The 20,577-nt window shown below is 38.6% G+C and overlaps 2 protein-coding genes across 8 annotated transcripts in view; both read left to right on the top strand.

Moving 5' to 3' along the window:
• Window positions 1-13,921, top strand: part of cacna1eb (calcium channel, voltage-dependent, R type, alpha 1E subunit b) — a 64,020-nt gene extending 50,099 nt beyond the window's left edge. For 3 of the 6 annotated variants that reach the window (XM_008434230.2, XM_008434231.2, XM_008434234.2), the window contains 22 exons: window positions 278-374; window positions 474-634; window positions 1,573-1,710; window positions 1,930-2,131; window positions 2,203-2,367; window positions 2,446-2,556; window positions 2,682-2,762; window positions 3,031-3,153; window positions 3,260-3,325; window positions 3,464-3,555; window positions 3,668-3,842; window positions 3,957-4,084; window positions 4,641-4,737; window positions 4,913-5,018; window positions 5,120-5,227; window positions 5,316-5,416; window positions 6,296-6,402; window positions 6,508-6,607; window positions 8,446-8,550; window positions 8,935-9,070; window positions 11,061-11,209; window positions 12,047-13,921. In XM_008434230.2, coding sequence (XP_008432452.1) covers window positions 278-374; window positions 474-634; window positions 1,573-1,710; window positions 1,930-2,131; window positions 2,203-2,367; window positions 2,446-2,556; window positions 2,682-2,762; window positions 3,031-3,153; window positions 3,260-3,325; window positions 3,464-3,555; window positions 3,668-3,842; window positions 3,957-4,084; window positions 4,641-4,737; window positions 4,913-5,018; window positions 5,120-5,227; window positions 5,316-5,416; window positions 6,296-6,402; window positions 6,508-6,607; window positions 8,446-8,550; window positions 8,935-9,070; window positions 11,061-11,209; window positions 12,047-12,571 — 3,073 coding nt within the window. In that variant the 3' untranslated portion in view covers window positions 12,572-13,921. The remainder of the gene's footprint in view (window positions 1-277; window positions 375-473; window positions 635-1,572; window positions 1,711-1,929; window positions 2,132-2,202; window positions 2,368-2,445; window positions 2,557-2,681; window positions 2,763-3,030; window positions 3,154-3,259; window positions 3,326-3,463; window positions 3,556-3,667; window positions 3,843-3,956; window positions 4,085-4,640; window positions 4,738-4,912; window positions 5,019-5,119; window positions 5,228-5,315; window positions 5,417-6,295; window positions 6,403-6,507; window positions 6,608-8,445; window positions 8,551-8,934; window positions 9,071-11,060; window positions 11,210-12,046) is intronic. The other 3 variants (XM_017310020.1, XM_008434232.2, XM_008434233.2) reach the window with 3 other exon arrangements.
• Window positions 13,922-14,342: 421 nt separating this feature from the next.
• Window positions 14,343-19,896, top strand: LOC103479673 (RING finger protein 11-like). Of its 2 annotated transcripts, none has more exons than XM_008434228.2 (4): window positions 14,343-14,760; window positions 15,723-16,395; window positions 16,774-16,943; window positions 17,346-19,896. In XM_008434228.2, exons 2-4 carry the CDS (start codon window positions 16,273-16,275, stop codon window positions 17,533-17,535), a joined length of 483 nt encoding a protein of 160 aa, XP_008432450.1. In that variant the 5' UTR covers window positions 14,343-14,760; window positions 15,723-16,272; the 3' UTR covers window positions 17,536-19,896. The 2 variants fall into 2 exon arrangements, with proteins under 2 accessions (XP_008432450.1, XP_008432451.1); XM_008434229.2 differs by having other exon boundaries at window positions 14,343-14,713.
• Window positions 19,897-20,577: the final 681 nt, after the last annotated feature.

Consider the following 20,577-nt stretch of genomic DNA (forward strand, 5'->3'; position numbering starts at 1 on the left):
AGATAGATAGATAGATAGATAGATAGATAGATAGATAGATAGATAGATAGATAGATAGATAGATAGATAGATAGATAGATAGATAGATAGATAGACACAGAATCAGAATTTTACTCCTCATGTTTGCCTTTCTCTCAAACATGAAGTTYTTTGCTACATTGTGTGTGTTTTTTCTCTTAATTCACTGACATTTTGCTCTCACTACTTATGTCATGTCTTCATGGTCAAGCTGGACTGTAGATCTGTGCTCCTTAATACCTTATTTTAACGTCAACAGAAACAACAAGGGCCGAGACATCAAGACAATAAAGTCCCTCCGAGTTCTGAGAGTTCTGCGACCTCTTAAAACCATCAAGAGGCTTCCTAAGCTCAAGGTCCGATCAAGATATGAGAAACTTGCTTTTTGATGTTGYTTCACAGGCTTCTGACAGATTTTATTTACTTTGCCTCCCTCTTGTCTTTCTCCTCCACAGGCTGTTTTCGACTGTGTGGTCACGTCTCTGAAGAACGTCTTCAACATCCTCATTGTGTATCAGCTCTTTATGTTCATCTTTGCTGTCATCGCGGTCCAGCTCTTTAAGGGGAAGTTCTTCTTTTGCACTGACAGCTCCATGAAAACAGAAAAGGAATGTCGGTAAATAAGCATCCGATCTGTTCTCTCAGACTCACATTAGTGTTCTGAGTAGGTATGCACCGCATATATCAGCAAAAYCCTCCTACATGTTGTCAGCCTCGATCAGCATGTCCTTCCATGCTGTGTAAGAGGGGAACTGTCGACACAGAACCTGAAAATGAAGAGACAAAATCTGTTTTTCTGTTGTCAGAAAGGTGGTTACAGTAATTTTTTTTTTTGACATTTTGGGAAATGTATTTTTTCACATTACAAGAGGAGTCATGCCTTTCTTGTCTTAAAATGTTAGGATTACAACCTGACGGTAGCTTATGGCAGATATATTGACAGGCAATTTGTGATGGGTTTCTGTATTACAGTGTAAAATCARTTGTGGTTTTATTAAAGAGCMAGACAAAACACTGGCACACATTAAAGCTACAAATGCTTACTCAAGCATTTTCAAGGCAGGAAATCCTATAATATGCTAGCCACTTACTAAGCATTAAAGTTCTCTCAAAATTTGAGGCCACAAAGACATTCAATACTGTACCTTTCAGTGCTTGCATAAATGRCTGCAGATTTGATAATGTCAAGAAATATTTTTGACCTTTTGCCCATTTTTAGCTCCAGATCTCTTGCTTAGGGACTGGACCATCATGCATCACGCTAAGAGCTAAATCCAGGTTTCACAGATATTTCTGAGCAGAAGAGTTTAAATTAGTCTGACATGAGATTTTTCTCACTACCTGCAAGAAAACGTGACGTTCCTAAATAGCCTTTTTACAAATAAGTTGGATTTAAGTCAACAATACTCCACAGGATTATTTAAATTACTCTATCAATGTTTATGACGGTGAACATTCGCATGTAACCAAAGCTTCAGTACCGTTTATTAAGTTGCAGGTTTCATAGGTGATTAAAGGGAAATGATGACCTCCAGTCTGCTCTGGTCCCTGCAGAGGCTTCTACATTGACTACAGCAGAGACAAGAAAGAGGTCAAGAGAAGAGAGTGGAGGAGACACGAGTTTCACTACGACAACGTCTGCTGGGCCCTGCTCACGCTTTTCACTGTGTCGACTGGGGAAGGGTGGCCTCAGTGAGTTTACATTTAAGTTAAATCTTCGGATGGTTTATATTTATCGTTAAAGCTCTGAAGCATAACAGAGATTATCTTTTCATGGATGAGTTAGGGAACCTGTCTCAATATGTCTTAATTATAGGTGAGGGCTGACCTGTGAATGAGCCATGAATCTGTATTTTATTGTTCATGAGTGGGAACAGGAAGTATAATGTTTTTCTTTTTTTTGTGCTCCAGGGTCCTTCAACACTCCACCGATGTCACAGAGGAGAACATGGGGCCAAGTCGCGGGAACCGRATGGAAATGTCCGTCTTCTACGTGGTCTACTTTGTGGTCTTTCCGTTCTTCTTCGTCAACATCTTTGTGGCTCTTATCATCATCACCTTCCAGGAGCAGGGCGATAAGATGATTCAGGAGTGCAGTCTGGAGAAGAATGAGGTATGAACAGCGATTGTCAGTGTCATTTAAGGCATAGCTGGTGTTTATGCTGTTCAATTCCTCCCTGTCAGAGGGCCTGCATTGACTTTGCCATCAGCGCCAAGCCGATGACCCGCTACATGCCCCAGAACAGACAAACCTTCCAGTACAGACTCTGGCACTTTGTGGCATCGCCTTCTTTTGAGTACACGGTGCTTGTTATGATCGCCCTGAACACAGTTGTTCTCATGATGAAGGTAAACCAGTTTCTCKGTAATTTTATTTTCGGAAACCCTTTGAGATACCATTATAGTAATATCTTTCTTTCTTTTTAGTACCACTCCGCCCCAACAGCGTACGATGCYGTCCTGAAGCACCTAAACACAGCCTTCACAGTGCTGTTCTCCATGGAGTGTATACTGAAGATAATGGCTTTTGGATTAGTGGTAAGTGTGAACGTCAGAAGAAAAGCCCCCAACTCAGGGGATTAAGAAACCAGTTTTTGTTCCTGTAATGCATTTGAATAAAAACATCAAATTAATATGACATTTTTTTATTTTTTTCTATGCAGAACTACTTTCGAGACACTTGGAACATTTTTGACTTTATCACTGTTCTTGGCAGCATCACGGAAATAATTGTGGACTTGCAGGTAAGCCGTTACCCGAATGACAATCGACGCTTAAAGGTTGCAGACCTTAAAAATAAATACAAAGAGCCGGAAGTTCCGAATGCAGCATCAAATGTTTGCGAGTTTTCTCGTGTGTGTGTGACGGTCTCTGCCTCCAGCGCTGATTTGGGTCATGTTGTGTTGAATTTTACCATCTGTGATTTACATCCTGTCACTGCTGCCCGCCTGCCACTCTGTCCCTCTCTGACTGCATCACCCTCCCTCTAATCGACTCATACGGYGGTCCCAGTCGGTGAACACCACCATCAACATGAGTTTCCTGAAGCTTTTTCGGACAGCCAGGCTGATCAAGCTGCTGAGACAGGGCTACACTATCCGCATTCTGCTTTGGACATTCGTACAGTCCTTTAAGGTCTGAAAGTTTTCCACTATTATTTATTCAAGTTACTTAGTCTGTTAGTTTGTGTGGTGATATTATAACAAAAATCAGCATCTATATTTTCTTTCCTCTCTGACAGGCTCTACCGTATGTCTGCCTTCTCATCGCCATGCTTTTCTTCATCTAYGCCATAATTGGAATGCAGGTAATATTATTGCTACCATTGAAATAAGTTCCAGGAACTTACAAGAAAAGTTAGTGCAAASTGATGTATTTAGGTTTTAGCGCACTTTGCTGTCGTTTGATAAGCATTTGAATYCCTGATGTTTTGGGTGTTCTGCAGGTGTTCGGAAACATCAAGCTGAATGATGAGAGTCACATCAATCAACACAACAACTTTAAGACCTTTTTCAGTGCACTTATGCTTCTGTTCAGGTGAGYTGCACCAAGAAATACCAGAAAAGATTGCAACCATTGTCAATTTAARCTAAAGATTTTCTAAAATGTTGCTTAGTGTGCTTAAAACCGTTTGTGTTTTAAACACCAGGAGTGCAACAGGGGAGTCCTGGCAGGAGATTATGCTCTCCTGTCTGTCCGGACAGGAGTGTGAACCAGATCCCTCCATTGCCCCCCTCACCATGTCTCCAGACCACGAGGGTGGGTGTGGGACTGACTTCGCTTATTGCTACTTTGTCTCCTTCATCTTCTTCAGCTCTTTTCTGGTCAGAATGAACAAAAAAATAATAATAATAAAATACAATGTTTTAGCAATATTTTCTTTTTCTTTCACCTGACCAGTGCTTTCATCTCAGTTCTTTGTGTCTTTTTTTTTTTAGATGCTGAATCTATTTGTGGCTGTGATCATGGATAACTTTGAGTATCTGACACGAGACTCTTCTATTCTGGGCCCTCATCATCTGGATGAATTTGTTCGCATATGGGGCGAGTATGATAGACTGGCATGGTGAGAATTGGCCTCATTTTTGCTACTGCTTTGCATTTCGRTTTGTGAACCAGATCAGTGGTATTTTTCTCTGTAACCAGCAGAGGGCAGTCAAAGAACATGAAATGTCAAAGCTTCAAATTACCTGCAATCTTATAATTACCTTGGTAAAGTACTCAGTKGATAAAGTTTATGCAGCGGACATAAACAGTAAAAGCTTTCATTGATAATTTAGATCAAAACACATTTATRTGTAAGAATGGCCCAGACCTAAATCTACCTTAATTGGAAATCTGTGGTAAGCTTTCAAAATATGSTTAATGYYTCAATCTGAAWGAGTTTTAGCTWTTCTCCTTTGAAAAATGAGCAAARGTTTCAMAMAGGTTACGTTTTASATWAGTATTTGGACAAAAAAATTGAAARCCATTTATTATTTTTCTCCCACTTTACAGTCATTCAGTACATTGTGCTGTTGTATCTGAAAAAAGAAAATATTGAATATATTAATAATAAACCTTGTGCTTCTCATTAATCTATCCACTTTCTGCGCTCTCTGTCTCTGTTGTGTTTTCTAAAGTGGGCGTATTCACTACACAGCTATGTACGAGATGTTGACACACATGTCTCCGCCTCTGGGCTTGGGTAAAAAATGTCCCGCTAAGATCGCCTACAAGGTAATAAAAACATAATCATTGTTTTTGTCTGAAACATAGAAGAGATTGAATWACTAAAAAAAATGTGTAAATGYAAACTGTTTTTGGATTTGAGGCAATAGAAATCAGACTGTTTTTGTTCAATTGCTATGGTTTTTTACAAAATAATTTKATTTCCCCTTTTTGTCTTCTTTAGAGGTTGGTGTTGATGAACATGCCCGTGGATGAGGACATGTCTGTCCACTTCACTTCAACTCTAATGTCACTGATTCGCACAGCKTTGGATATCAAAATAGCTCGAGGTCAGAGTCACTGTTAGTTATTATAGTAATTCATGAGTATACATCAAATGAATAATAATAATAAAAAAAGATCAGAATGTACAAAGTATATATTGTCTCAGGGGGGGAGGACCGCATTGCTCTGGATGCTGAGCTACAGAAGGAGATCAGCATCATTTGGCCTTACCTGCCGCAGAAGACCTTGGATCTCCTGGTTCCTATCAACAAAGGTCAGYCTCTAACTGTGGCGGCATTTTTCCATCTGCCACTAAGAGACCAGAGGTGAGGCTTAATGAAGTTTGTCCGCTGCTCCCACAGATACCGACATGACAGTGGGGAAGATCTATGCTTCAATGATGATAATGGACTACTTCAAACAGAACAAAGCAAAAAAGCTGAGGCAACAGCTGGAAGCTCAGGTCAGCACAGCATGTTTCTGTGAACTCTGTTGCACCTTCTATGGAGAGTGAGATTTTTTTTTGTTATATTTGCATTTTCCTTTTCTTTGCTTTTTACTTCATAAAGTCACAGGGTTTCCTTAAAGTTCTGAAAAGTCAGGAATGTAAAAATGACTTTCTTTCATCTTCTGGTCCAAATGTTCTTACCTTTTTTCCTTTTATCTTTCCATTTTTTTTCCTTTGCTCCTTCTTTCTTACCTCATCTCCTAAYCCCTCATCCCTGATGACTTTTATTGTTTCTTTCCTTTTCTTGTGTGTCTTACTTTTTTATGTTGTTCCATATATAYTCCTTTCTTTCATTCTGCATTTTTGAATACACCTTCCTTATGTTTTTCATTGTTTTCTTATTTTTCCATGGTGRCCCACAATTCTCTTTGTGATATTGTAGTCCATTTTATTTGATTCGTCTGTTTGAGGTCTTGCTCTGAAATGCATTCAAGTTGTACCTACACTCAACTCAAATGTTGTGAATTAACTATCAGTAACTATCAAAAGTTTTACATGGCATTATGCCTAGGCTTTCTAAATTATTTATAGGCATAGTAATCTTGCAGTGTGAAAATGCCTGACTTTGAAGAATGTAAGAAAAATGTTCTCTTTCTCTTATTGTTCTGGCATTCGGCAAAATTGAGAGAGAAAAAATATACAACTGTACGRAAATAAAATAAGTTTAAGTTAAATTTATTATAAATTCCACTGGGTGGGATTCTGTGGCTCACATCATTCTTCAGCAATYGGTCATGGCTCTAAAGATGTGAAGAAACAAAATCTTAACTAAGTTATTTATAAAGTTGTGACCTGTATTTGAGCTGTCATGCATATTTTTGTGTCTTGTTTCAGAAAAGCAACTTAATGTTTAAACGTCTGGACGCCTCCACCCTACCTGAGGACATTCTGTCCAACACCACTCCACTGCCCATGATGGCTCACAGCGCGGGTTCGGCMCTGTGAGTCTGCAAATGTTTGAAAAACATATGTKCAGGATGTGTGGAGCACTGCCGCATGTGTTTGCTTTCTGAATTTATTCCCCCCTATTCCTGTCTCCCGTATAGAACCAGAGGGGGCTTTGTGGCTTTGAGTCCTATCTCACCCCAGGAGCTATTTTTGCCGCCCATAAGCTCAGACACTGATGCCGGTCAGCAGCAGAATGTGGTGAGACAGAGGACAGATGCAACCACCACCACTTTTTAAATAAATAATTAATGAAATTGCTTTAAATATACAATTCAAAGAAGGAAAAAAAACAGTATGTAACTTTATGTGATTTTTTATTTTGGGTGAAAATGTTTGTGGCATACATAAGCGGTCACAGATGTTTCAGTGCCTTRCAGAGCACTGCAACGCTGCTTTTTGTGCTCCTGTGTCTTCGCCTTTAGCAGGTTGCAATATAGGAGACAGACTGTCCCGTTGTTGGTGTGTTGCTGGGTCTTTACTGACTGGATGTGCTGGTCTACACTCCCTGCCAGTCGAATGATATCAAAATACTCTGACATACTTTCATTTAAATTTCCAGAGGAATGCATTTGTCCCTCTTGACAGATGYTGTCTGACTTTTAGGATTTGATCTTCCATGACATATTGCTCTTCCAAGCCGAGACACACAGCGTCTGGCAAAAATATTTCTACTCCTTGAACTTTATCCCATGTTGCCACTTTACAAATTAAAAATTAAATGTATTTCAATTGGGATTTTAAGTAACAGAGGTGAGTCCCAGACTTACCTACACTCAACTCATTTTTGAAWACTATGGTGTGTAGTTTTCAAAAATATCCAACAGTGTGGCATCCATTTTTATTCAGGTCTCGTTATTCTGACTTGAGTGCATAATTTCCTTCGGAGATTATCTAAATAGCAAATAGTYCATCKGTGTGTAAATTAATCATAGTATAAATACAGCTGTTCTTTTCAGTCCCCAGACATTTGCTARAGAACGTTAGTGAACACAAACAGCATTCATAAAAACCAAGGAATACAGCAGATAGGTCAGGGGCTCAAGTTGTGGAGAAAGTTTAAAGTAACTGCAAACCTACCAAGATATTTCTGTTCACCTGAAATGACAAGATGGGAAAGGAAAGCATTACTCAGAGACAGCCAAGAGGTCCAAGGTAGCTTTGAATGGGCTGCAGAGAATTTTTAGGRATAAGGTCCCAGTCAAAGTCTAGACACAAATCCGAAAAACAGCTTTCTTTTGGATTTGAGTTCTGAGAAGTTGATATTTACAGATCATAGATGGAGACAATTTTTTTATTATTAATATACTGATATATTTGGCAATAAAGGATGGGCAAGATATTCCCATCTTCCTAAAATAATGGCCTAAGTATTTTTTTGCCAAAAGTGGACTCTTTTTTTTTTTTGCCTAAATCATCTTTTGGCAACAAAAAGGGGTAATTTGTTTTCATTGGGTTTTCAAAAATTAGACCATTATCTTAGGAAGGTGACAATATGCAATGTTTGCAGATGTAGCTGTAGCAAAAGATGATTCTGGAAAGTATTGATGCAGGGAGCTGAAAAATTCTTCGCCATATACCAAAAATGTTAATTGAGGAAAAGATGTGAAAACCCTCCATGCATCATTTTTCTCCCTCTACTTKTATGCGGTTYTTCTACTACATGAATMTCCTTGACCTTTGTGGCTGTAATGTGACAAACATTTCAGATACACTAATACTTTTGCTATGTGCTGAAAATCTCTTTCTCTGTACATTCTTGTCCTTCTTCACTCTACTCTGCTCTTCTCTTTCATAGCCTCACTTTCTCATTTTTCCCTCTCCTCACTAAATCTAACTTTTCAGCTATTAACATGTTTGTGTTAGGCTGAAATGGTTTCTATGGAGATTGTGGCTGAGGCGGCCCTCAGTGATGAAATGGTTTGTTTGACCTTCTCTTCTTTGAGCTGGGCCTCTGCATAGGAGAGGCAGTGCTGTCAGAGACGTGATCGGTGCCCTGTCTTTYCTTGCCCTCCTGTCTAATTTCTGTACTCACRTAGGTGGGCGAGTGCATTTGGGGCATTAAAGTCCCATTGGAGCTTCCACTTGGGAGAGGCCTTTGCGTGCGGGCCTCCTCTATGCCGCGTCTGGCCGTAGAGTTGCAGGTATTCAAAATCTTCCATGACATGGCTCCCTGGCTGGATCTTGGCTTCCATGGCTGCATGGGCTCTTAAGCCAAAGTGCTCGGGTTTTTCTCTATGTGCACGGTTTGTCTGTTTTAAATACAGAAGAATTTGGTTGCGAAATTTGCTGCTTTCAGAAGTTGACTGAGGTTCAATGAGCTGTCGGGGTGTCATCCWTGAATGCTGATGGCTAAACTTGTTATGACTTTCATCCCCAAAATAGARCAAGCTAAACCAAAGGATTCGCTGCACTTTTGCACCAATAAATGCATGAAAACTTACTACTTWCTGTTTTTTCCTAAATCATGGGAYGGAGTTTGGTATTTTCTAAATCTACCGTTGTTTTTGTTTGTGGTCACATACAAGCAGGAAGAGGCTAAAGGTGGCTCCATGAAGCGTTCAGTCTCCACGGTTGCAGATCAACGTGTAAACGGTCTCTGGGAGGAGGAGAAAAGCCCTGAGAGAGTGTACCGACCTCGACATAAAAGCTACAAGGCTGCTGGTTAGTCACGTTTTTGTGTGTTCTTGACTATGCTCTGTCCAAGTTATGAATACAAATTTTGTCTCACAAGCAGAAAAGTATAAACTTGCTATCTTTTTTTTTAAAGCTCTCAGCGTGACTTTGAAAAAAAAAAGGCTATGGATTTAATGTGCATAGACAGCGTTGTTAGAAATAGAACAAAGGAGTTTCAACTGTCATGCTAAAGTCAAATGATCACAATAGACTGCATGACAGGTTATCTTATTAGGAGTGGAGCTTCACACATCTCATGTGATCTTCTTTGTTTAGTTTTTTTTTTCTTCTAACATGATGTCAGGTTTTAAAATTCAAACCCTTTAAGTCCTTCTGCATTCCTGAGACATCTAGAATGCTGCTCCAGCAAAGGGAAGATAGGAGCTTCATATAATTTATGTGGTAGGAGAAATAGAGTGTGATGTGTTGGCACTGATGTGTAACCCTGGAGTGATGACTTTTAAACTGAGCCTTGTCAAGGACAGATATATTTAAACATCCTCCAACGTTTTTAAAAYCATCAAATTTTCACGATAGAAGAAGTCGTTATAAAAAATTGAATGTGATAATATCAATGTTCAAAAGCGTTCTAACACCTTACCAACCTATAATCGAAGCTACACAATAATGGTTTACATACCTGAAGGTAATGCAGTTACTTGAATTGTCTGCAAAGTGCCTATATGTCCCTGGAAAACACATAAAGTATGTTTGTATTACAGTGTGTCTGGACCTGGAAAGAAAAAGGAATCATCTTTAATAGTAGCATACCATTTCAAATTAAAATATATAAATATGTCATATATTGTATTAAGCAAATGAGCAAACATTAATTCAAATACCAAAGATTTATGCGTTTAAATGCAGTTTTTGTCGTCCTTTTTAATATATTGTAAGTACTTGGGATATTGAGATCTAACATAGGAGGGAATAACTATGTAATTGATGAAACAACATCACTCCCACAAGGGTTAATCGGCTGGCAATTTGATAAACAGGGCATTTTTGTCACTATGCATAACAGAGGTCCCCAAACTTTTTCCTGTGGGGGGGGAGGGCGTTTGTCTTTTGATTTTTACCCAGGAAGCACATCGGCTAAACCGTGAGTGAAACAGCCATTGTCAATCCCAATGGCTGAAAGACTGACTAGTATATATTCCATTGAGGAAACGTAACTACAGCTCCGCGCCTGCCGCAGATATCTCTGCCAGGTTTTCCACAACGATGCAGCAGCAGCAGCAGCAGCAGCAGAGGGGGGCGGACACCCAAAATTTGAGTCATAACAGGTCAATTGAATATGCCAAGTTTAGATTTAACTGAACTGATTACAGTAGTTTCCAAACGGTAACTGTAACARTAAAAGTGCTGATCCTTCGTGTCTGCTACTAGCATGTGCTAAATGAAAATGGGCGCTTTCTTCTTCTTCTTCTTCAGATTTCAACGGCAGCTTGCATCCATTATTGTTGCACTACTGCCATCCACTGGATCCTAATATCTATGCCTCAAATTCTCATAATGATCCCACTATTGTTTAAAAAACCCCGAAAAATCTTCTTTTTCCCCTCAATGCTATTTAACTGATCAACAACATTCTCAAATTTCAATTCCCTATTAAAACCTAATTCCRTTTTAATGGGCGCTTTCTTCTTTTATTTCCAATTTTGACTTCCAATGATTCACTTCCTGCTAAAGAGCTCCCTGGTGGTTGAAGAAAAATTTTCATATAAGCGGCTTATAGTCCGGAAAATACRGTATATGAAAAAAATCTGAACGCTCTCTGGTATTGTTCAGGGGGCCGGACCAAATGTGGAGGTGGGCCGGATCCGGCCCGCGGGCCGTAGTTTGGGGACCACTGATGTATAGCCTAGTTGTTGTTCAATACAATATAGAGTAGTAGTAGGTACTAATAAAAGAAAATGCTTTCAGTGTTATTATTTTTATTAAATGTGCACATTTATGTTCTTCTGTTTCTTACCAGTGTCACGGTCTGAGCACAGAGAGCGAGGTCGTTCCAAGGAGCATTGTCACCTGCTGTCTCCAGACACGTCTCGCTGTAACTCAGAGGAAAGAAGCTTGCAACCCTCACGTTCCTCCAGCGTAGAACAAGCCCTTCCCCAGGATAAACAGGTGAGTAAAATATACACATCTAGATGCCAAACAACCAAATAAGGTGTTTTTTTTTATATATACTATCAAACTTTTCTGCTACTTTAGCATGTTACCTTGTATATTGACAGTCTCAATAATGGCTCTTTACCCAACCACATCATGTCTGTTGACCAGTTTCAGTGACCAGTGGGGGACGTAGCTAGAATTAGTCAACGTASTARCAGTAGCATTTCTAAGAGTAGAATCACTTTCAAACTGCTAGGACAAAGATTTGGAAAAGAGAGTCGCTGTATCTCAGTGTAAAAGCAAGAAACATTGGTCTCATAAGAAAGCATATGCCTGTCTTAATTAAGAAAATGTAATTTTGTAGTCTTTTTAAATGTAATCGTTTATTCTTATTGCACTGTATTCTTATTATTTCTGCCATAGGTGGTCACTAATTATATGTATTGAAGAAAAGGTGATATGCTGTGTGAGAAAGAGTAGTTGTATTATTTTATAAACATAACCAGTTATAGACTAAACATTTCAACCACTTAGTACATGGAAATGTGGTTGAAATGTCTACTTTGACAGTTTTAGTAAAACTTGTTTTCTGACAGTCTTACTCTCTCTTGCTCTTTTGCAGCCTGAATGAAACACAACCAGGTCTTCATTTGCAGTTTCCTTTTAAATAGCAGTCTAAAAGGCCTTCTAGTGCCTTTTATTGTCTTAACATTCAAAACTGTCAATAAATTTACAATTATTCACTACTTTGTGTCTGTATATCACATTTTTAAAGGTCCTGTAAATTGATGTGAATGAAAAGTCAAGAGTAGCTACTGGATTAACTGATTGTAATTTTTCTTATTTCAGGGTAACAGCTCAGACAGCCCAGTACCGTCCACCTCAGAGTCCAGCACACCCAGCGGCCGACGACCTCTCTCACAAACCCCAACCCGATCTCGCCCTCACATCTCCTATTCCCCTCTTGTGTGTCGCACACAAGCCTCTGCCGGAGAGGATGATGATGAACAAGGCAGCCCAGAGACGACAAGACGGAGCAAGRCCTCATGGGAGACCCAAGAAGGAGCTGCGGGAGGGAGGCGGAGTCAGCTTGACATAAACGCGTCCCCGCCTCGACGCTACCCCTCAGAGCCTTTCCTGGCTTCACAAGAAGACGACCACAGCCCGGATCCCTCTGGTCCCATGGAGACRTTGACCTTCGAGGCGGCCGTGGCCTGCAGCCTGGGACGCTCAAACACCATTGGCTCAGCCCACCCACGCTGGCGGACCGGCTGGCAGGTCCCCAACGGACACTTTAGGAAGCGTCTGATGCAGACGGCCTCCGCTGCAGGCTGCGACCCCCTCAGCGACACAGAGGAGGACGACAGGTGCTAGGGTCGGGACACACAGCATGGACGAGGACATCGGCACCCTTGAAATGAAAGTCAATGAGTCTCTTTTTTTTTTTCTTTGCCTTGTCAAGGTTGTGAGCCCTCTGGATGTCGGGCAAATACCTAAAATGACAAAAGACCTTAAAACTTCCTGAAACTGTAGATGCCAACTTACAAAGAACACTGACAATCAATAAGGTCTATTTCCTGATTTGTACTTGATGATACAGAGTAATAATGCATCTCAAGTTGTCACTGAGTAAAGAAAATKACTGAAAACAATGGACCAGGTCATGCCATTTGTGTCAATAGGTATTTTCATTTCTGAAGATGTTTTTAAAAGATTCTGTGTTGCTCTAAAAGGTATTTATCTGTGGGGTGTGTGAATATGTAACTATGTTTTGTTATATTTTTTCTGTAAATAAATCCTGATCATCTCACCATTGCCATGTATTAGAACAGGTCAGTGCAACAAGCCATCATAAAGAGGCAATCTGATACTTTTCCAGGCAGTGATATATTAATAATAAGAGATATACTAATAATGCTGGATTTTTTTACTGTATGAATGAATGTGCAGAGGTCAACAGTCTAATTTCCCCTCTTCATTTTTCTTTTCTGGTATTTAAGCATTGTAAGTTCACAAATCTGGGATATGGTTAAAGTAATAGAATATCATAGAATGATTCGTTTGTGATTTCACTTAATATAATTATTAAATCATGCAATCATCACACCTCGGATCTCTAACTTTGGTCAGTTTTACATCATTTTTATTTCTCAATCCCTTTAAACTCTGAACTTTTTTGGCAAAAAGACTGTGGCAGAAAACTAACATTGCATAWCATGCAGAGCAGAAATTTGTCACGGTGAAAAATGAGGAAATGCTTTTCTTCAATTTCTGAGCATTAAAGCATCTCAGAATAATTGAGAGTGCAGTTTTACCACATAATGATCACAAAACTGATCTCCATCTATGATTGTGCGCACTACATGAAGAGCGTGAAACATGAACTATAGAAACTTTGCAGGTACATCATGACACATTTTGCTTCAAAAAATACACATTACTCTAATGCATTTGCAAATAATGTACAGAGAAAAGATGCTGTTTATAACATTTTAAAAAAGGGAAAAATAATTATCTTTGCTGGCAAGCTTTAAAGATGGAATCTTTGGAAATATTCATATTAAGGTTGTGTATTGTTTTATTTGCCTGACAAATAGGTGAAATTATTGAAGCTCTCTTAACCAAAAGATTTTACTTTAAGTTCCAGGAATGCAAATACTCTGTGGGTTCGTATGTGTACAATAGCTGTATATACGAGTAAAGGTGTMCTCAAATGGCCATTGTTATTTGAAGTCTTGTCATTTTTACCCTTTTATTAAGTCAAGTAATCTCAGAGTTGGAGACTTTCTGCTTATTATGTTTATCTGCATGCTTTTATCCATATTAATATCAAAACATTAGATTTTTGAYATAAATATGTAACAATGTCTACAAAGGAAGGTGATATTCATGCATAGAGGGAACTACAGAAAAAAACTTAATTAGTGATTTTCAAATGCARACTGTGGCACATATTGATACTAAGAAGAGTAATGCATTAATAGTAAAGAAGAAGAAGAAGAAGAATTAGCCCAAACAAGAGATTTGCTTTTAGTTTAAAATGTTAACAACACATAAACAATAAGTATAAATATTTAAACTTTTGAAGAATTAAAGGAAAAGACACAAAAAATATATACATATATGTAAAAAATATATACATATATGTGAATGTACAGCCAATTCAGTTTTTTTCATAGAGAAAAGTTGTTATAGTTATTATATGCCTATTCTGTTTGTCAATGGAGGGTTGCCTTTTTATGAGCAGACTCATAAAGAGGCAATTTAATACCTTTCAGACAATGGAAAAGTATCAYTGACAGTCGTCTCAAACTCAAATCCTCAGGTTCTGGTGTCCTGGAACTTTTAGATGTGTCCCTTGTCCTACACACTGGAATTCAGTGGCTAAACTGCATGCAGTAGAGCTCCGGAGAGCTCTGCTRATGAGCTCTGTTGGAGCCAGGTGTGCTGAAGCAGAGAGACAACTGAAAGTTGTAGAACACCGGCGCTGGAGAGCTGAAGTTTGAGACCACAGCCGTAAGGAGTTCAAAAGACAAACATCCTTGGGGAAGAAGGCTATGTTGGTTGGTGGCAGCTGGTTTTGCAAGTAGCTTTGTAGATATGCCTCATCTGTTTATGTGCTTTTTTTTTTTTTGTTGAAAATAATATATGTAGTAAAACTTAGTAAAAATTACCATACCAGTTAAGTCAACAATAAAATCTATTTTAGTGCATAAAACACAAGAAGACAATAGAAGACAACTGTTCAGAGTAAAATTCAAGTCAATAAATTCAGCATAGAAATAGTACAAAGAGAACCTTTTAGATCCTGCCAAGAGTTGTTGTCAAAATCCTCTTATGTCGTTATTTTGACTGTCAAAAGCTGGAAAGTTTGAGAACTGCTACAGACTCTTTGTTCACTGAATATTTTTTTAAAGCTTTTCATAACAAACCTTCCCTCAGTAAATAATATTTTCTAATCAACAGTTTAAAACAGCAGCAGAAATGAGACATTTTTTAAATTTTATGTGTTGTCTTAAAAAAAAAATTACACAATAAGTCAAAAATKGACTTTATGAGTTCTATTTCAACTTATGGAAGTTGAAATACTCAAAAGAAGAATTCTCTAAAACTAGAATACAAAACGTTTAAGTTTAAATTTTTTTCACAGTAGGGTTTACTTAACATCTTAAACATGTAGATTACTTGTGAGGGATTAATATAGGTGAGTTTTTTGTTTTTTTTTTTGCAACCAGCTTCAATGATAGAGATGTGAGGAGGAAAACTAACTTTTTGTCAGATTTAAGTTATTTTTATGGTCCCCAAATTCCGGGACAGAACAAAATAAATCTGAGGAAATAAAATGTAATTCTATGGGGAAATTGGTAAGAATTCTGATATTATACATTTTATTCATAATATAATAAAATACTTTGTTTATTTTCTCCACTGCCTCTAATCTTCTTTCGTAATTATTTTTAAATTATGTTGTAAATACAATCATTTGTAAGCGTTTGTAAGGGGCTGGTCTTGTGTTCCACTCCAGGACGGCTGATGGCGGTGTTTCGCATCTGAGCTGACTTACCAAAAAGAAGAAGAAAGGATAGAGAAGAAACAGCTAGCAAGGAAACAAATTGTTTAATGTTACTCACGAAGTTGAAAGGCGTAAATGATCTTTGAGTCTGTCACTCAGACAGCTCAGTGGGACATCCAAAGTTGCTACTGAGCAATATACTGTATGCAAAGTGGGAGTCTCTACAAGGAATGAGCGTCACGTATTGAGGAAATCGAGCAGAAAAAAAAGTAGCTATCTGGAGTGCTAACCGCTGTCATCCTCATCAAGGAGAGTTCTTTGTTTTGTTTCTCAGATCCGAGTAATCATGGAACGAAGCTAGTTTATTTATTTTTTTTTTACTGTTGCCACTTAACATGTTTGCAGGAGTTGACTAAGCATGACAGAAATGTTAATGTTGATATAAACCCGAGTAGTCGATCATTCCTGGGACTAAAACTAACATTAGCCGACCCAGAGCAAGTTTAGCAGCATAGTTGTGATTTTTAACGTCGGCCCTGAAAAGGACTGGAGGCACGGAAATATGGGCAACTGTCTGAAGTCCCCAACATCCGACGACATCTCTCTGCTCCATGAGTCCCAGTCAGACAGGGCGAGTTTCGGCGACGGGACAGATCCCGATCTGGAGCCGCCTCCTCCGTACCAGGTGAGGATCTTCAATCGTTCTATTGCTCCTTTAATATCCTGAGGAAAAACATTTTTTTTTTTAGAAAAGGGTTGGCTAGCACATGTTAACCAGTAGTTACGCTACTAGTTGGTTTTCCAGTAATTCTGCTAACATGGCGTGTTTATAGCTTCAGGTTTGTGGCCTCATTTGACTTCACTTATACTCAAAATTGTATTTAAATAGGCAAAAATATTGTTTGTTTTCATTGTTATTCCCGCAGGGCACATGCATGTAAACATTTCTGTCTGCAACAGCGCTTGTATTTTTCCGTGTCTGCCCTCTCAGTCTGACCCCGTCGGACCTGATGTCGTGTTGACACAGGTGAATATGTGTGTTTGGTTCTTGGTCTGCCACTAGGAGCAGGCTCACATGCCCATGTACCACCCAACACCCAGTCAGGCCCGTCTGGCCACCCAGCTGACGGAGGAGGAGCAGATCCGCATAGCTCAGCGCATCGGCCTCATCCAGCACCTCCCAAAGGGCGTTTATGATGGAGGACCAGACGGTTCAGAGAAGAAGATCAGAGAGTAAGCATTTATACTATGTGGAAAAATGGATAGGAGTTGCCAGACATCACACTTGTGGTTGTCTTGGAGACCCCTGTGTGTCTTTTCATACCTTAAAGTTYTGATTTATACATATTTTGTTAACACGAAATGTTTTCTTTATGATGAAAGCTTTGGGTGTTTGCACAGAAGGTAGAAACAAAATGAAATTAGGCAATAAGTTAGATCAACACTTAGTATTTAACATCTCCTTTTTGCAATATTTTTTGTTTACGACGATGCAATTTATTACAATAATTCCTGTCTTGCAGCTGTGCTTGTTGCCTCTTTTAGAGCCACAATAAAAGACATTTAATTAAATTATCACAATATGTTCTCCTAAAATCCTGGGTCTCATTGTCTTTATTTGATTCGTTTTTTCAGGTGTGTGATCTGTATGCTGGACTTTGTTTATGGAGACCCCATTCGGTTTTTGCCATGTATGCACATCTATCACATGGATTGTATAGACGACTGGCTGATGAGATCCTTCACCTGCCCCTCCTGCATGGAGCCTGTGGATGCCGCCCTGCTCTCCACCTACGGACCAACCGACTTCTCCCCCGATGCTTAGGTCAAACTCGACCCCTTCCTCCCCCGCCGCAGCAAACCCCAAACCTAACAGCTGCCCTCTTGTGGAGTGAGAGGAGTTTAGAGATGTATCGTTTACCTTGCACTTTTGGAAATTTAAAAAAAAAAAAAAAAGAAATTACTCGCCCAATGTTGGCCTTTCATTCTTCCAAGGTCTGATGCTAATTTAAGCTGGTCTTAAAACATCAGTTACGAGTCAGAAACGGTTCCCCTGCATGGTTGTGCTTCTGTGTGTTTGTTTCGCCCAGGTTGTGTCGTGTGTAGCAGCAGGTTAAAGAACACATTGGAATTGTGATTGTGTGCGTGTGGGTGTGTGGGTGTGTGTGTGTGTGTGTGTGTGTGTGTGTGTGTGTGTGTGTGTGTGTGTGTGTGTGTGTGTGTGTGTGTGTGTGTGAGCTCGGTGGTAAATGAACATTTTCACTTGAGCTGGTCTCGCTTCACCATAACTTTTGTCACTTGATAAAAAAAAAAAAATGGATTCAAATGAACGTATAGTTTACCAAATTACTGACTCTTAAGCTTAACGATTGGAATATGTTTCTGCAACACTGATCTCTTTAACATGCTCCAACTTAAAATGACCCTATCCTTCCGTGGTGTGCAAATACTAAGACATACACTTGTCAAGTCCAGATTCCAAACAATACACATAAATATAACATAAGTCACTCAGTATAATAGACTGCATATTTGTTACATGAATGTTGCACCAGATGATGTTCAGGTTGTCTGTCAAGGGCTGATTTGTGCATGGACAAGGAGTGGGAGGAGTCAGTCAAACTTTAGAATCGCTTGCACACACCTTTCATCTGATCAGAGATTTGCACTTTACTTAAAGGACATTATCTAAAACAACATATTAATATATTTACCTTATAACCTTGCACTATCAAAACTTTCTTTTATCTCCTGAGACGCAGGAGTTATATAGCGGATAAAAGATATTTCCCCACTGTCTGTAGTGAGTAAGCCTGAAGATGCATTTCATAAAATCTATGATCCAGCAGTGTGAACGTCTGTTTTGTTTTTTGTATTTTAATTTAGATTTTCCTTTTTTTTCTGTTTAAGAGAAGGGACAGAGGCTTGCTTGAGGTGAAGGGAGTAGTTTGACACTTTCAGATCAGGGGTTTCCTGAAAGAGTGATGACACCATCACTTGTGTGTGCTGCAAGACAAGCGTGTGCTTTTGTAGCAAACAAATAAAAATGAATATATTGACTTGTCAAAGTGTAAAATAAAACAGCACCATCCATCTGTCTGCCAGATGTTTACTATGATTTTGATTTGTTTGTTCTTTTTTTGTTTTTCATCCGTGTTCTTCTTTGTGTGTTTTTTTTTTTTAAGTTGGAAGGAGTCTTTTCTTGTGCAGTCAGTCTTCTTCTAGAAACTCTAGTTATTTTAATTGAGATGCACTAATCAGCATTTTTCTGACCAATACAGATTTGCAGGGTTTTCTGTGTTGCCCTGTGTTGAACTTGTGGCCTGTTCAGGGTGAACACCACCTCTTACCTAATGACCACTAGGGATAGACAGGAGCTCCCACTTTGCCCTCCATGTGTAAAAATGTATCGACCGTGGATAGGTGGATGCTTTTTTTTTTTTTTTTTTTGATTGTAGAACTTGATACAGCTATTTGTTTTGAGCCCAACAGAAAATTACGGTATGACAGTGTAATCCTAATTTGTGCAATAAAGCATATATCCCAATTTTTTTTTCTAAATTTGGGCAAAAAAAAAAAAAAAGTGCATCAAAATACAGGATATTAGTTGATTTGTTAATTGAATTGTGAGAGTTCTTAGTTTTGATGCATTTAAGAGAAACAAATGCTTCAGTAATTGACCTGCCAATCAATAATCAAAGCTGATCAAGGGAAAATTGACTGATGGGTGCATCTCTACATCTCGGCAAGCCAAGTTAAACTTTTCACGTGTTTAACATAAGAAGCTATATTCATTTATTAAGCATAAATGTTTTGTTTTACTCTAAGTCACTGTAGCAGTAGTTACCATAGTTGTTCATCTGATTTGTAGCATTATGCAATTGTTTTTTTTTGTTGTCTTTTTCAGTTTAACTGTGTTTTTATTTCACATTTGTGTTAAATCCACTGCACATTTAGTACATTTACTAGCTAGCTTGTACACTGTTTTTATGTGCAAACCTCTGTCCCAGTATTGAGACTTCTTTTGTGGTGTAAGAGGTAAAAGTGAGACGTAATGATTTCCTCTTGCTTTTCCTTTATTGTTTTTCAGTTTTAACTTCATTCTGAGCATTTCTTGTAATCGTTTTATTTCTGTCCCTTTGGAAAGGCTAAGTGCTTGTGTAAACAATAAATTGGAGAGAAACTATTTGTGGTTTTTATTTAAAATACCCACACTCTTTCTGTTATGTCATACATCACCAAAAACACCCAATATCCAATTGGATGAATTTGCTACATTGTGATTACAAACCTGGAACACAACAGAATGCACAAATGCTAAATAGCTGAGCCTTTCATTAATGCAATCCTGAAATCTGGCAGCGAAGTGAAAAGTGTGACTACATAATCAGGGCTTCTGTGTTGCACCATGGCAGCACCAGTTTGGAATTTTAATCCCTTATTTTCCATGTTTTTGCTGCTTCTATCCAATATGTTTGTGTATGTTAAGTGAATTTACGACGCATGATTGGTTTGGCAAATCATTCTTCTCAGATTTACACCATCACTTGGTATGAAAATATTACACTGCAGACATCGCTCTTTAAATTTGTGCAAGATTTTGAGACGTATGACTGAAAAATTGCAAATAGAATCCAATTAAAGTGCATGCTAAGAGTTTGAATGTGCAAATGGTGGTCATGAATCTCAAATCTATTTATTGGCTTTAATGATGCAGCTTTTGAAGTGATAAAGAAAATCTAAATTTTCTGGCATAACTGTGTCTATGCCAATCTCATCTATGCAGAGTTCTTAAATTTGAAAGCTTAAAGCTTACCGATTTAGAACAAGATCTTCCTTTTTTGGTCTGCATCTTCTAAAGTACATT

The sequence above is a fragment of the Poecilia reticulata genome, linkage group LG17 (genome assembly GCF_000633615.1).
Source record: "Poecilia reticulata strain Guanapo linkage group LG17, Guppy_female_1.0+MT, whole genome shotgun sequence".
NCBI classification, from domain to species: domain Eukaryota; kingdom Metazoa; phylum Chordata; class Actinopteri; order Cyprinodontiformes; family Poeciliidae; genus Poecilia; species Poecilia reticulata.

Excerpts from the sequence above, each read along its gene's own strand:
- LOC103479673 (XM_008434228.2), top strand. The coding sequence starts at position 16,273 with ATGGGCAACTGTCTGAAGTCCCCAACATCCGACGACATCTCTCTGCTC. Across the intron at positions 16,396-16,773 it reads AGCCGCCTCCTCCGTACCAG|GAGCAGGCTCACATGCCCAT; the intron begins GTGAGGATCTTC and ends GTCTGCCACTAG. Across the intron at positions 16,944-17,345 it reads TCAGAGAAGAAGATCAGAGA|GTGTGTGATCTGTATGCTGG; the intron begins GTAAGCATTTAT and ends TCGTTTTTTCAG.